Source organism: Somniosus microcephalus, chromosome 4 (genome assembly GCF_052327205.1).
Source record: "Somniosus microcephalus isolate GS21.2 chromosome 4, FLI_Smic_1.0, whole genome shotgun sequence".
NCBI lineage: Eukaryota > Metazoa > Chordata > Chondrichthyes > Squaliformes > Somniosidae > Somniosus > Somniosus microcephalus.
In genome coordinates, this window is record NC_140990.1 from 215,729,487 (window position 1) to 215,745,039 (window position 15,553).

Consider the following 15,553-nt stretch of genomic DNA (forward strand, 5'->3'; position numbering starts at 1 on the left):
TCAGGCAGTGAGTTCCAGATTCCAACCGTCCTCTGGGTGAAAAAGTTTTTCCTCAAATCCCCTCTAAACCTCCTGCCCCTTACCTTGAAACTATGCCCCCTGGTTATTGACCCCTCTACTAAGGGGAAAAGTTCCTTTCTATCTACCCTATCTATGCCCCTCATAATTTTGTACACCTCAATCAGGTCCCCCCTCAGCCTTCTCTACTCTAAGGAAAACAACACCAGCCTGTCCAGTCTCTCTTCATAGCTGAAGCGCTCCAGCCCAGGTAACATCCTGGTGAATCTCCTCTGCACCCTCTCCAATGCAATCACATCCTTCCTATAGTGTGGCAATCAGAACTGCACACAGTATTCCAGCTGTGGCCTAACTAGCGTTTTGTACAGCTCCATCATAACCTCCCTGCTCTTATATTCTATGCCTCGGCTAATGAAGGCAAGTATCCCATATGCCTTTTTAACCACCTTATCTACCTGTCCTGCTGCCTTCAGGGATCTATGTACATGCACACCAAGATCCCTCTGATCCTCTGTCCTTCCTAGGGTCCTACCATTCATTGTGTATTCTCTTGCCTTGTTAGTCCTCCCAAAATGCATCACTTCACACTTTTCAGGGTTAAATTCCATTTGCCACTGTTCTGCCCATCTGACCAACCCATCTATATCGTCCTGTAGCCTGAGGCTTCCCTCCTCGCTATTTACCACTCCACCAATTTTCGTGTTAGCTGCGAACTTACTGATCATACCTCCTACATTCATATCTAAATCATTAATGTACACTACAAACAGCAAGGGACCCAGCACCAATCCCTGTGGTACACCACTGGACACAGGCTTCCAGTAACAAAAACAACCTTCGACCATCACCCTCTGCCTCCTGCCACTAAGCCAATTTTGGATCCAATGTGCCAAATTGCCCTGGATCCCATGGGCTCTTACCTTCTTGACCAGCCTCCCATGCGGGGCTTTGTCAAAAGCCTTACTGAAGTCAATGTAGACTACATCAACTGCACTACCCTCATCTACACACCTAGTCACCCCCTCGAAGAATTCAATCAAATTGGTGAGACGTGGGGGTCGATTTTAACTCGGGTGCGGGCAATTGTCGGGTTCCCCGAATTTCGTGATTCCCACACGAATCTAAATGGATGTGTGAGATTGATGCAATTTTAACTCAATTGGCCAATTGATTTCCAACGTGTGGGAAGCCTTTGCAAATGGGTTTTTCATGACTGCAAGTCCCCTCCGATGACGTCATCATTGCTGCTGCATTTAAGGTCCACAGCAAGCCTTGCTTCCTCTGCAGGCTTCGAAGCTTTCCCCTTATGATGGCACAGGAGCCTGCAGGAACAGTGGCCAGCGGGAGGGCAAGAGCTGCACCTAAATTTGATAAGGCATCACTGCAGACATTGTTGGATGGGGCTAGGGTCCACAGGGAGGTCCTGTTCCCCTCTTCAGGGGGGAAGAGGCCTCCCAGTCAGACCAAGGCTGTGTGGCTACAGGTGGCTGGGGAGTCAACTCCTTGGGGCTCACACGGCGCACCTGGATGCAGTGCAGGAAAAGATTTCATGACCTTCATCGCACTGGAAAAGTAAGTATGAAGTTTCCATCACCCTCAATCTGATCCCCATTGCCTTTCCTCACCAGCACTCAGCTTTAGCAATCTCTTCCTCCACATCCCACTTGACACTCGCATCCATGCACCCTTAGCCATTCCCTCTCTCTCTATGCTCACATTCACCTAACTATTCAACCATGCAGCCCTCACACTCCCTCTCACTCTGATGCTTTGAACACAACTGACAACACACAGGGAGGGCCCTTGGTCTTGCAACCTCACTCCATCTTTGTCTCCTTCTAAGTATCTATGCTATGCAATCTCTACACTCACTCCTTCATTCTCACTCAACCTCCACTTGTCTCCCTCATTGCAGGAGAAGAGAGCTCACAACAGGAGAGAGCGAGCCAGGACAGGAGGAGGGCAACCCTCATTAGCCCAGCTCACCCCCTGGGAGGAAGCCGTCCTGGAGATTGTCAGGGCTGATACAGATGCGGAAGTTGGGGAAGGACAGACAGGTGCATCCCCACAAGCTGGTGACAGAATAGTTTTCCATCTCTCTCATTGACATTGCATGAGTCGCTGATAATGATTCTGAAGCTACAACATATGGACTTATGATCATCTGCAAAATGCAATGTGCATGTAACCTTGGCATCACATCTCTAACTTTTTCCTTGACTCCCCCACAGGACCATCGAGAGCCCCCATCCCCACTGTGCAGGAGGAAGAGCCTGAGATTCCAGACTCCTCAGAGGAGGGCGCAGCGTCAGCAGAAATAAGCGCACCCAGCACCAGCGCAGACACTCACACCTCGGGGGGACCTTTGGGACATAGAGTAGTGTTGTCACCTGGTGTATCACAGCAGATTGTGGAGACAGGGACAGCAGTGGAGAGTCCTCGTCGGAGGGCGCAGGACTCTGCCAGCTCGGCTCAGATGCATGTCGACCCTCAGCCTCTGGGTCCATCCATAAGATCAGAGGTGATGGAACTCCATGCACAGATGCAGGAGTCTCTGGCAGGTTTTGTCTCCAGGGTCGCTGCGGTGAGGAGTGAATGGAGGAGTCCATAGCGAACATGAGCAGAGCCTTTGTGGAGTCAGTGGCGCATGAACGCATCAACATGGAAAGGATGGCTACCTACGTGGAAATGATTGCTGCCTCCATGGCAAGGCTGGCTACGGTAGAGGAGAGGAGGGCTACAGCCATGGAGGAGGTTAGGCGCCAGGATATGGAAAACATGGCGAGTGTTCATAATAGAATGACATCTCTTGAGGAGCGATGGGCACCTATTAAACAGAGAAACCAGACCTTCATGGAAGTCCTTCCGAGTAGGACTGCCATTGCAGATACGGGTCCCCATGGCCCCCCTGATGTGCAGCAAGGTGCTCTCAAGCCACTTGCAGGCGCGGAGGGGGAGCTGACCCATGAGAGGGAGGTTGGTGGCAGGCCTCAAGGAAGTGGGGGTTCCTCTCCAAGCGCTCACACTTCCATGTCACTGCAGAGCCCTCGGGCAGAGCCCCGCCGGAGTCCACACCCAAATGAGATAGACATCTCAACCTCTGCACAGCCGCAGGAGCAGCAGACTGCTGACGAGCCCTCACAGGCTCGCCATCCCAGAGGACGCCCGCCAAAGGTGTCGAGACAGGAGCAGCAGGAAAGTGAGCAAGGGGCCTCCACATCTGCTGAAGCCACAGGGGAACCACTACATAGGAGCACGTGTAAGAGGAAAATAAAGCACAAATAGTCACAAGGGTAGTCACTTGGGTGAAATGTGTATATTGTAAAAATGCCATCAGTTTGTTCTTGTGCATAAAAATTCTGATGGGAACTGTTGCAGTTCTGGCGTGTGTCATTTCGCGAATGGGGCTTTCACATTGAGGGCTTAGGATTACTTGCAGTTGTCAGGATGCTGGTCAAATAGCTAGGAATCCGCAGGATTTGGCCATTGTCGATGCTCAGGTAAGAAGCTGTGAGGTAAAAGAGTTTGATTTGCTAGGCTAAGCAAATCTGGCCAGGATGAGTGTGTTCCTTGCATCCCGGGCAGCAATGTTCTCGCGTAATGCTGCCGCTGGATGATGGGCCTCTGCAGGATGCTTGTTTTTTTCCTTTTCCTCCTCCTCATCATCATTATCATCATGATCATCATGATCATGTATGTGAGGAGCCACTTGGTCCTCAGGAATCTGCAAGCCACGACGCTGTGCCATGTTGTGGAGCGCACAGCAAACCACGACGATTCTGGAGACCCTGGATGCTGAGTACTGCAGGGCTCCACCTGATCTATCCAGACATCTGAAGCGCATCTTCAGCAAGCCGATGGTTTGCTCGATTATGGATCTGGTGGAAATGTGGCTGGAGTTGTAGCGCTCCTCAGCTTCGTTGGCTGGCCTCCTGAACGACGTCATTAGCCAAGTCCTCAGGGGATAGCCCTTGTCTCCAAGTAGCCATCCGTAAAGTTGGTCTGGCGGCCTGAATAGCAGAGGCACACTAGACTGGCGCAGTATGAAGGAGTCATGGCAACTGCCAGGGTACTTGGCACAAACATGCAAAATCTCCTTCTTGTGGTCACACACCAGCTGAACGTTAAGGGAGTGGAAGCCCTTGCGGTTGACAAAAATATCTGGATTGCGATGGGGTGCCCTAAGGGCCACATGTGTGCAGTCAATGACGCCCTGCACCCTTGGAAAGTCTGCCAGATGAGCTAATCCAGCCGCTCGCGCCGTCACATTTGCGCGATCCCTGGTAAAATGGATGTGATTGTGCGCGAGGGCAAAGAGGGCATCGGTTACCTGCGTGATGCAAGTGTGTGCGGCCGACTGGGAGATGCCACTGATGTCTGCTGATGATCCCTGGAATGAGCCTGAGGCAAAAAAGTTGAGTGCGGTGGTGACTTTGATGGCCACTGGTAAAGAGTGTCCACCTGGTCCTCTGGACAGCAGATCTTGCTTTATCATTGCGCAGATGTCAGTCACTACCTGTCGCAAAAGTCAGAGCCGCCTTTGGCACTGCTGCTCAGTCATGTTGAGATAGCTGACCCTGTGTCTGTAGACCCTGTTTGGGGGGTATCTCATGCGCCGACGGGCTTCCATGCGCTGGCCCCTTCTGGTCTGTGCTGCCTCAGATGGGTGAGCAGCAGCCTGTCGCTCCTGCTGCTGTTGCTGGTGCTGCTGTTGTTCCTGGTTCTGCTGCTGCCGCGCCTGGTGCTCGAGCTCCTCTAATGCCAAGAAGGGAAGGAGAAAAATGGCTCCTATGCTTCTGGCATATGCCTCCGCTGAGGAAGCGCTGAGTGAGGGTGGCGAGAGGGGTTTCCCAGGAGTTCACACTGGAGATGTGTGTGAGGCTCCAACCTTCCACAGGTGTGGTTCTGGTAAAAGTTGCCCCAGGCCTGAAACAACAAAGTCCTGCCACCTGCAAATGATGACTGATCAAATCTCCTCTTTAATGGTTGACTTGCAGCTGATAGTCAGCAAGCCAATAGTGCTCACGCCAGGTTTCACAGGCGTGATCCCCACCAGGCGTGTTTTACGTGGGAAAAGGGTTAAAAATGCAAGGGCCTGTTAAAATGGCATTATAAAGGGCAATTATTGCTGATTAAGGGCCTTAAAGATCAGTCCCACCTGTTGGAGGCGGGACTGATTCGGGACCATCAGACACGCCTGGGTTAAAATGGCTCGGGGTTGGGAACCGGGGGGGGGTCCCGCCTGCCAGTTTTAGCGATTTTAACCCCCCGCACGCCTCAAAGCCCACCTCACAGCTCAGTTAAAATCGACCCCATGATCTTCCCCCTGACAAAGCTATACTTGTACAGGTCCCACCTTCCCCAGAAACAGACCGTGATCCAGGAAACTAAAGCCCTCCCTCCTGCACCAACTCTTTAGCCACGCATTCATCTGCTCTATCCTCCTATTCCTATACTCACTAGCATGTGACTAAGACAGCGATGAGGAGGAATTTCTTCACTCAGAGGGTTGTGAATCTTTGGAATTCTCTGCCCCAGAGGGCTGTGAATGCTGAGTCTTTGATTATATTCAAGGTTGAGATATATAGGTTTTTGGACTCTAGGGGAATCAAGGGATATGGAGATCGGGCGGGAAAGTGGAGTTGAGGTCGATGATCAGCCATGATCTTATTGAATGGCAAAGCAGGCTCGACAGGCCATATGGCCTACTTCTGCTCTTATTTCTTATGTTCTTTGGGCACTGGAGCCAGATTGTGGGGGCGACACTGCTGGCACTAACAGCCTCGGTGATCTGGTCCCACATAGTTATTTCTGGAGAGTCTCCTGGCCCCTGTGGGTAGAGGACCGTTCTTGCTGTGTTGACCTCCTGCACAAAGCTGGAGTGCTGCGAGCGAGACCCTGGATGCCCCTTCCCTGGCTTGCTGAGCCATTTGTGTTAGTGCTGAAGCACTTTTCCCATTTTTTTGAGGTTCGGAAGGGAATTCAACTTCAAGAGCTTAAGATTCCCATTTGGGACTTTTTAATGTTAATTTTTTTTTAAAGGCAGTAATGCTAAAAACTGCATTTTTTCCACTTCATTTTAATTTTAATTAGTTCATAATGGATTGCCCTTTTAATTTCCCCACAATGCCTAGCAACCTCTATTGCCTCACTTCCCAAGGCTATTGGAAGCTGGAACGCTGCTCATGTGGACGGCAACTTTGCCTCCTATGCCTGCACTAACACCACCAGGAGGGCATTACACAATAAGTTAGCGCTGGGCTAAATATTTTTCGCCACCAGTGTGAATTTTTCTCTTGTAGCACTTCGTCCATTTTCCCAAGGCACTTCTCGTGGCAGCCACAAACTTTTAGCCCAAAGACTTGCAGTGATATGGCACTTTCACAACCTCAGAACGTCCCTAAGCACTTTGCAGCCAACTAACTACTTTTGAAGCGTAGTCACTGTTGTAATAGCAGCTTTGGAAGGGAGGGGGAACAGTACCTGCAGAGAGGGAGCCATTTACAATGTGAGCTAGGATGGGGCCTTGGAAGGGAAGTTGTGTAGTCAGCAATTTAGTGGGAATAGAGTCGAGAGGGCAGGAGGTGGGTGTCAAGGACAAGGTGAGCTCAGAGAGGGCATGAGGGGAGATTGGAGAGAAACTAAAGATGCTGATTCAGAGCAAGGGCAGGGGTAACCTTAGCTTGGTGGCCAAGGGAAGGGGGGAATACAGCAGAAACAGTTGAACAGATGGTCTCAATCTTAGTGACAAAATCCAAGAGCTCCTTGCACTTGTTGTTGGAGGTGAAGGTGGAAGGGGCAGGTGAAAAGGTTTTAAGATGGTTGGTAATGAAGAAGCAGGTGGTTATCTTTATATTCCAGGATGATCCTGGAGTAGGGAACAATTTTGGCAGAAGGGAGCAAGGCCCAATAGTGCTTGATGTGATCAAGCCAAACCTGGCAATGAATGGCTAAGCCAGTTGTGCACCATAGGAATGAAGAGGAGGGCCAAACAATCAGGGTGAAAGAGAGCGTTTTATTCAGGACAAGAACATCAACGGTAATGGTAAGGGAGTGATTGCAAAGATCGACAGATGCTGAAGCTTTGTGGCGAACAGAGGGCTAAAGACTAGACAGCTGAAAGTAGCATTTTAAGTGAACTGGGCGAATCTCTTCCAAGTCGGACACAGAAGGATGTGGGGATGGAAGAGGGACGCGAGTGGTGAGGGATATAAGGAAGTGATTAGAGATGGCCTTGTCTATGATTTGAGACAATGGAAATAGAGAGGGCACATGAGGTGACAATGTCAAGGCAGTGTCCATGAATATGGGTTGGAGAGTTTATATGGAGGGAGACGTTAAGGGAGAACAGTGAACTCAGATGGGAGAAGGCAAGTTGAGAGGAAGATTGAAATCACCAAGGATGAGGAGTTACTCAGTGCAGAGGCTGAGGGAGGAAAGGAATAAGAATATCTGAGAGATTTATCCTACATGTAAGCTAGCTTTGCATACAAGACCAATACACTTTGGCGGGGGAGTTATATTATCCTACTGTGCTGAGCCGACTGCTAGTGATTAAATCCTTATGGTACCGGTAAGTGGAATTGGGTTGTTTGTTGATCCACAATTAAAATTAAACAAGATATATATGGTTCTGATGGTCCAGTAAAGCTCTAAAATTATTCTTCAAAAAAGATAAAAATTAACATGGAAGAGGGAATATATTGAAGTAATATTCAAATGTATGTTTCATGCAAAAATGAACTGATACGGCTGTAAATTCCATTTCCTCCCCTATTTGCAGTTTTCGGTTACCATCTTGGTAGCATTGTCCAGATGTCAGTGGCACATTTACCAATAGATATTTTACATCAACCCTTTCAAATAAAACTTAGAATTTTTAAAATGTGAATGAGCCACTTCTGTGCCAAGTTCAATAGTTTAGATTTACAAGTTTGTATTTATAGATTTAATACAAGATTCAAGTGTACCAAAAAGATTGTCATCACGTGTTTCATCAATTCTAAAGCTGTAAGCTGTTGCAGTAGGACAGAGAAACCAAATAGCGGGTTCAATGTTGATTTTATTGTACCAAAAGTCAAAAATAAAATGGTATTTACAGACTGGAACAAAAAGACAGGTACTTCATGGAATGGTCAGTTTCATAAAACTGAGAGCCGCATCCAAAGCTTATGCTGTATATTTTCCAAGAATATCTCCATCTCTAAACAAGTAGTAATCCTGAGGGAGAGAAAGAAAAATATGCAGATTATCGAGGAAAAAAAACAGCTAACCATATTCAAAAGTACTAGATAATAGTACTAACCTTATCGTCCAAAACAACTTTAGTCCCTCCATATTCTGGCAGTAGAACTGTTTCACCAACTTTTACATTAACTGGGTGGATGTCGCCACTCTGAAACAAAAATGCAAATGAAGCAAATATTAAAACATTCTTTAATGTTTTGCAAACATCAGCACTCCATTTTGTAACAAGTAATGTTTTGTAACACTAATCTTATATCATTAAAACTTATAATTCACCATCAATTTTCAGAAATTCCTGCATTCTAAAAAAACTTTAGATAACTCAGAACACAAGGGAGTTAAAAAGGACAAAAGTGATAGCTGTCCTCAAAGAGTGTTCCTCAGTCTGAGAATCAAAAGCTCATTGAGAATAAAAAGAAAAAGCATTTAGTCTCTGCAGTGATATTTATGCTTGAAAATGTTACTACTGCAACATGATTTTTTGGGAAAGAGACTTTCCATATGTTATCTTAGAACTCCCATTCCCTAACAGGAGGTGCAAGATGATAATTCAAGGTTTTAGTGAAGATTGAGAAATAACAGTGTGCCCTCCCCACCCACCGGGCAACCTCATTTGACTTTCCAAGTGTATTTAATTTTAAAAATAGCAAGGCATCTTACCACTTTGCAACACTGTAGAAATATGATCCATCAGGTAAGATTTTGATAATTTAAGATCACAAGAATGTAGGTTAATGGGACATCACTTTAAGAAAACTGACCTTTACTCGGTTGCCAGGTCCAACTGCTACAACAGTTGCTTGAAGCACTTTCCCCTGGGATTTTTCTGGAAGCATGATGCCGCCTTTTGTCATAGTTTCTGCTGCAACCCTTTCCACCAAAACACGATCGAAGAGGGGCAGAAACTTTTTGAATGCCTGACCTGCCTATTGAAATCAAAAACACATTCAGCAACTTATTAAATAATTGGTTATCAATCACATATCGCCTTAAACCCAGCAATGTTCCTTAATACAGTTTTACCATCACTGGGGTTTATAAATAATGGTCAATACAAATAAATATTAAAGGGGAAATCTGGAATTGTTGGGTTACGCCAAAGAACTAGATAAACTGTTGCCACACCGTTAGCTTATTTCAATATGTAGCACTGTTGTACAGTTGGTTTCTAAATGTGATCAGTAAATCTACACAATGGAAGTTACTACCATTTTTAAAATTATAATAAAGCGTGATCGAAATGTTCAGAATATATTTTTAGACGGATTGCTGCGGTATGTATGTATATTTCAAAATTTTCGAAAAGAATTCGCCTAAAAACGTTAATACGGGCAACATTGTAATGGTCTTTTTCTTTAATAAAAAAAGTGGTTTAAAATAAATGTCGAAGACATTCTTTGGTCTTAAAACGGGCGTTTTCTCCCCAAATCAGACTCATTTGACCTTGTGGACCCCTCCAAACCTCCTGCAAGGTCGTTACACAAACGCACGTTAGCGGTATTAGTTATTAATTTCTATCCGAAGATCCGTGCGGGACACAGAGTAACAAATAATTGTGTCAAGTGCTTCAATCGACAACGCTTTTGTTACAAATTGGTTTCTGATACCGACACAAACGTGGATCATGAGCACATTGTCCATTCATTGCGATTGTAACCAACAACGGTGTGGCGAATCACTTTTCTTTCGAGAAGGGAATATTTCAAGGTTTTAATTAGAATTTTCTTGTACCTCGATAAAAAAAATACGGAACTCAACAAATCAGTCTGTATTCGACAGGTTTTTATGCAGCACATCACACACTTTTTAAAAAACGCCTTTTACTAATCATGAATGACGCACAACTGGTTAATTCCTCCCGCTCAGCGTGTAAAGAAGACGAAAATGGAATATCCAAACTTACCATTCCTGCTGTGACTTATAGAAAGTGGTGCAGATGAAGCCCCTTCGCTGCACGCCTGAGTGTGAGTGTGCAGCAGCCACTATGGCAGCCTCTCCACGTGAGCAAGTAGCCTTCGAACCCGGCGGCGTGCCCTGGAACGTCAGGAGAATGTTACATTGCATCAGGCCGCGTGCTGCCCGGAGCCGGGCCCCGCGCCTTCCACCAGCATCGCTCACCCAGCGCCAGCACCCTACTCATGTGCTATACCCACAACAAACCCCTTTGGATTTTTTAATTGCAAGTTTTTAGGCAGGAAACGGACAAATAAAATTAATGCGCAACAGCCGTAGGATTAGGTAACGTGCACTTTGACCCCCCGCCCCGCCTCGCCTACGTCGAGCGTCTGGAAGCTTCTGGAACACGAACCCCTGAAGCAGCATTAGCGGCTGGTCCTGGCTCCCGGTTTAGCGCCAGGCTGAGTTACACGGGTGCATTGCCCACCCCGCGCTCCAGAAACCCGCTGATTGCAGTGAGCCGGCGGCTGTTTGTCAGTGAAGGACTGTGAGTAGCCGTACGTTGCACCGCATGGTGATTGTGGGCTATACAGGGTGCGGGGCGGCAGTGAGGCCGGGCTGGGAACCCGAAATAACAACAGAAAATGCTGGAAAAACTCAGCAAGTCAAACCCGAAACATCAACTCAAATTTCTCTCCACGGATGTTGCCTGACTTGCTGAGTTTTTCCAGCATTTTCTGTTGTTATTTCGGATTTCCAACATCTGCAGTATTTTGCTACCGGGCTGGGAACCCACGTGTTGAGGGGCGGAGAGCGGCGGAGGGAGGCTCAGACCCAGAGTGGGATCGGGCAGTGTTCGCGCAGTTGTTGAACCACTCTCACGGCAGGGCTGTTACTGTCTTATTAGTTTCTCTTTTTAAAAAAAAAAAGTAAATCAGTAAGTGCGATCGTTTGGAAATAGGTTTGGTAAATAATTTTTTGAAACATTTTGCAAAATACGTGCATCTCTTTCCGTGCTAATGAAATGAGGCAATGAATGAACTGCAGCAACCAGGGTTCATTGCAATTGCACGTCTTATTTGCAATTGTGGACATTTTCTTGTATGATTTGAGTCGGATTCTTATTAAACACCTTTTTTTTTGCATTCCCCTTTTTTTATTTTGCGAAATGTTGCGCTACTTTGATTTGACCTTGTGACGTGCGTCCCCTCGCGACATGTGGGGAGGCCCATGCCACTGACTCCAGATCTCGGCCTCTTCTGCATTGACGTGTGCTTTAATTTTTAAAAAGTTTGCCAGACTTACCTTCTCGTTTTGTTGTTGCAGATAATGCTCCGTCTACCAACCGTTTTGCGCCAAGTGAGACCTGTGTCTCGGCTACTTGCACCTCATCTCACCCGAGCCTACGCCAAGGATGTGAAATTCGGAGCCGAAGCCCGGGCTCTGATGCTGAAAGGTGTCGATCTTCTCGCCGATGCTGTAGCTGTTACCATGGGACCAAAGGTAGGTCAGCTTTCTGATATGTCCTTAGCGGGTTGGAACTAATGGTTTGCTACTATATAGTAATATTCTATTGCAAGCAAATAGTAACCACATTCATGCTAATTATAAGCTAGGCTGTACTCTGTACTCTGCTGCATAATACCAATGTAAACACAGACCTACCGTTGGTACAGAATTGTTTTGGACATGATTTTTTTTGGCCATTAAAAAAATGCTGGAAATACATAGGTCTTTTAGCGTCTGTAGAGATCAACATTTTAGATGTAGACCCTTTGTTGGAACTTGTTAAGATAAATGAGGTCGTTTTTTAAGAACCTTCAGAAAGTTTTTTTGCCACATTTTGAAGCATTGTTATATTCTTGAATATATTAGATTAACATGAGCTCCCCTTCACAAGTGGGTACTGAACTATCCTGACCAGAAGGTCCAAGGTTCAATCATGTTAGACATGCTACAACTGGGCCTTGATGCAATGAGCTTTTTGTTTTGGTCTGCTGGGTGTTGGACTTGCATGGAAACCCATGTTTTTAGATTGTCTAAACCAAGCTACTGAGAAGTCCACATGAATAGAGTTTCTGTGCCATCCAACACATTGTTAACAAAGACATCAAATGAAGTGAGTGACGATGGACAAGCTTGCCTCTTTTTTTAGAAAAAGCAGCTCTCATCTACCACTGATCTTGCAGCTAGAGTTTTCATTCTGGACAAAATCCAAGATTTGGCATATACCCCAATATCTTGCAGTTTCTTCATGAGGCACGAGGTTGAAAGCCGTACAAAAATTTGATGAAAGCCGTGTCAGTGGATTTCTCTTGAGCGTTAAGTGTAATGCAGTCTTGAATAAAGCCACGACCTGCCTCATCCTCCCTTAGAAGAATGGAATCTAGAGTATCCTTTTTATTCACACTGTGGTACTCCTGACACATTTGATTATACATGCCATGTTAGCCTCTAACATTTGTAAGAGTCACTGATGGCCACAAGATTTTCAGCCTCATTTAGAGTTCTCTTTTTGGATAGAAATCGGAGTTGCACTCTGGAACACCAATTCCTCAGCTTCTGAAGGGCAGCTTCAACATGAGTTTGGGGTTGCCTGACACTGATTTCTTAAGACCATTAGCATTTCTTCATCAATCTCTCTTTTCTACTTAGGAATTCAGCACGAACATTGTTCACACTGCTGTTTTATCGTTAACTATAATACAAAGTGCAGTCAACTTTTTTTTATTCGTTCCTGGGATGTGGGCGTCGCTAAAGGCCAGTATTGCCCATTCCTAATTGCCCTCGAGAAGGTGGTGGTAAACTAATGCAGTCCGTGTGGTGACTCCCACAGTGCTGTAAGGTAGGGAGTTCCAGGATTTTGACCCCGTGACGATGAAGGAATGGCGATCTATTTCCAAGTTAAGATGCTGTGTGACTTGGAGGTGATGGTGTTCCCATGCGCTTGCTGCCCTTGTCCTTTCTAGGTGGTCGAGCTTGCGGGTTTGGGAGGTGCTGTTGAAGAAGCGTTGGTGAGTTGCTGTAGTTCATCTTGTAGATGGTACACATTGCAGCCAGGGTGAGCCGGTGAATGTTTACAGTGGTGCTTAGTTGTGGTTTTCAACTCCACTGGCTTTTGCAACCATTAAGATGGGGGTTCTACTATGGCCATTCGTTTGGGTGCAAATTCATTATAATATGCTCTCCAGATTCTAAGAATGTCCTCACAAGATTATTAAAGAGCACCAAAACAGTCATTCATTGGCACCAGCCTACAGTAATCCTTTCAAACATGTTTGACCACAGAACTTAGGCAGTGGAAAAGTGATTTAGGATCATCTTTGTGTAATTGAGAGCTCTTGGAATGAATGCAATCTGAACACGATGCATCGTAACCAACTTTTCAGAAACTCGCTTGTTCCAAAGAAACATCAAGGATACTTTTTAAAAGGCATTCTGTTTTAGCCTAATGGCTCTCTTCCTTCATAGTTATCTTTGCAGGAGATCTGAGTGATGAGCAGGGATCTTCTATTTGACCTCCGCTGTAGAGGCAAGAAAATTAATGACCATCTCGTGCAGCTGAGTCTGCCCTATTGGCAGTTACACAGACCTGATCCCAGGCTTTGGGTCAGCAATATCCTTTTTGTGGCTAACTGCTAGCTGCACCTGCATGTTTGCTTTCAGTGACTGGTGTACAAGGACACCCAGGTCCCTTTGTACATCAACATTTCCCAATCTATCACCATTTAAATAGTACTCTGCCTTTCTGTTTTGCTTACCGAAGTGGATAACTTCACATTTATCCACGTTCTACTGCATCTGCCATGTATTTGCCCACTCACTCAACTTGTCTAAATCGCCTTGAAGCCTCTTTGCATCCTCCTCACAATCCCACCTAGTTTTGTGTCATCAGCAAACTTGGAAATATTACATTTGGTTCCCTCATCCGAATCATTGATATATATTGTGAATAGCTGGGGCCCAAGCACTGATCCCTGCGGTACCCCACTCGTCACCGCCTGCCACCCCGAAAAAGACCCATTTATTCCTACACTCTGTTTCCTGTCTGTTAACCAATTTTCAATCCATGCCAGTATATTACCACCAATCCCATGTGCTTTAATTTTGCACAGTAGCCTATTATGTGGGACTTTATCAAAGGCCTTCTGAAAATCCAAATACACCACATCCACTGGTTCTCCCTTATCTATTCTACCAGTTACATCCTCAAAAAAACTCCAGTAGGTTTGTCAAACACGATTTCCCTTTCATAAATCCATGGTGACTTTGTCTAATCCTGTTGATATTTTCTAAGTGTCCTGTTATCACATCCTTTATACCTGTAATAATAGACTCCAGCATTTTCCCTACTACTGATAGGCTAACCGGTCTGTAGTTCCCTGTTTTCTCTCCCTTTTTTAAATAGTGGGGTTACATTTGCCACCCTCCAATCTGCAGGAACTGTTCCATAGTCTATAGAATTTTAGAAGATGACAACCAATGCATCCACTATTTCCATGGCTACCTCTTTTAGTACTCTGGGGTGCAGATTATCAGGCCCTGGGGATTTATCGGCTTTCAGTGCCATTACTTTCTGCAGCACTTTTTTTACTAATACTAATTTCCTTTCATTCCTCCTTCTCACTAGACCCTTGGTTCCCTAGCATTTCTGGGAAGTTATTTGGTTCCGTCTTCACGGAAGAGGACACAAAGGACTGGATTTTATGAATGGAGACGTGTTGGAGGCGGGACTGCTTGCCCGGTTTCAGTCCCGCCTCCATCAGCTGGCCAACCAGCGGGATTTTCCCCCGAATTACCTTGTTAAGCAAGCCCAGCGGGCTCAGCAGGCCAATTAGGGGAAAGTCAGTGACCGAGCATGTCAACGTATGACGTGTCATCTGTCAAGAATTTTTGAAAGAAGAAATGTCATCGTTTGACAGCTCTGTGAAGCTGTCAAACACAGACATTCTGCGTAGTTTGATGAGTCCTTGTGTTCAGGGCTCATCAAACTTTTCTACTTTGCAGAAATCAGCTGACTTGTATCGGAGGATCCAACAGCCAGTCTGATCTCTACAATGGAGATGTTGGGGACTACGGCCCCACAGTGGCTGAAGGCTGTAGGGAGAAACAAAGGTAAGTTAACATTTTCTAACACTTTACACTCGCCTCACATACTTACCACTCCACACTTACACCCATCACTTACCTCTACATTGCACTTTCAGACACCTCCGACCCCCGCAGACCTCCTACTCACCTCTTACACCCCGGCGGGGTTTCTCCAGGTCGGAAATCCCACACTTCAACACGGAAAATGGGGATAATCCTATTTTCTGCCTGTTAACGGGCAGTTAATATGCTTTAATCCCTTCCCGCCTCCAAGGAAATGGGACCCGGGGCAGGACGGCTT

The 15,553-nt window shown here is 46.1% G+C and overlaps 2 protein-coding genes across 3 annotated transcripts in view; one reads left to right on the forward strand and one right to left on the reverse strand.

The window, feature by feature from the left end:
* Positions 1-8,062: 8,062 nt before the first annotated feature.
* Positions 8,063-11,564, reverse strand: hspe1 (heat shock 10 protein 1). 2 transcript variants are annotated; one of them, XM_085985808.1, is made up of 5 exons: positions 11,467-11,564; positions 10,169-10,299; positions 9,027-9,191; positions 8,324-8,413; positions 8,063-8,238 (listed from the first exon to the last, which is right to left on the reverse strand). In XM_085985808.1, exons 2-5 carry the CDS (start codon positions 10,169-10,171, stop codon positions 8,188-8,190), a joined length of 309 nt encoding a protein of 102 aa, XP_085841934.1. In that variant the 5' UTR covers positions 10,172-10,299; positions 11,467-11,564; the 3' UTR covers positions 8,063-8,187. The 2 variants fall into 2 exon arrangements, with proteins under 2 accessions (XP_085841934.1, XP_085841933.1); XM_085985807.1 differs by lacking the exon at positions 11,467-11,564 and having other exon boundaries at positions 10,169-10,443.
* The window catches only part of hspd1 (heat shock 60 protein 1), a 32,096-nt gene continuing 28,033 nt past the window's right edge, over positions 11,491-15,553 (forward strand). The window contains exon 1 of the mRNA XM_085985804.1: positions 11,491-11,664. Coding sequence (XP_085841930.1) covers positions 11,491-11,664 — 174 coding nt within the window. The remainder of the gene's footprint in view (positions 11,665-15,553) is intronic.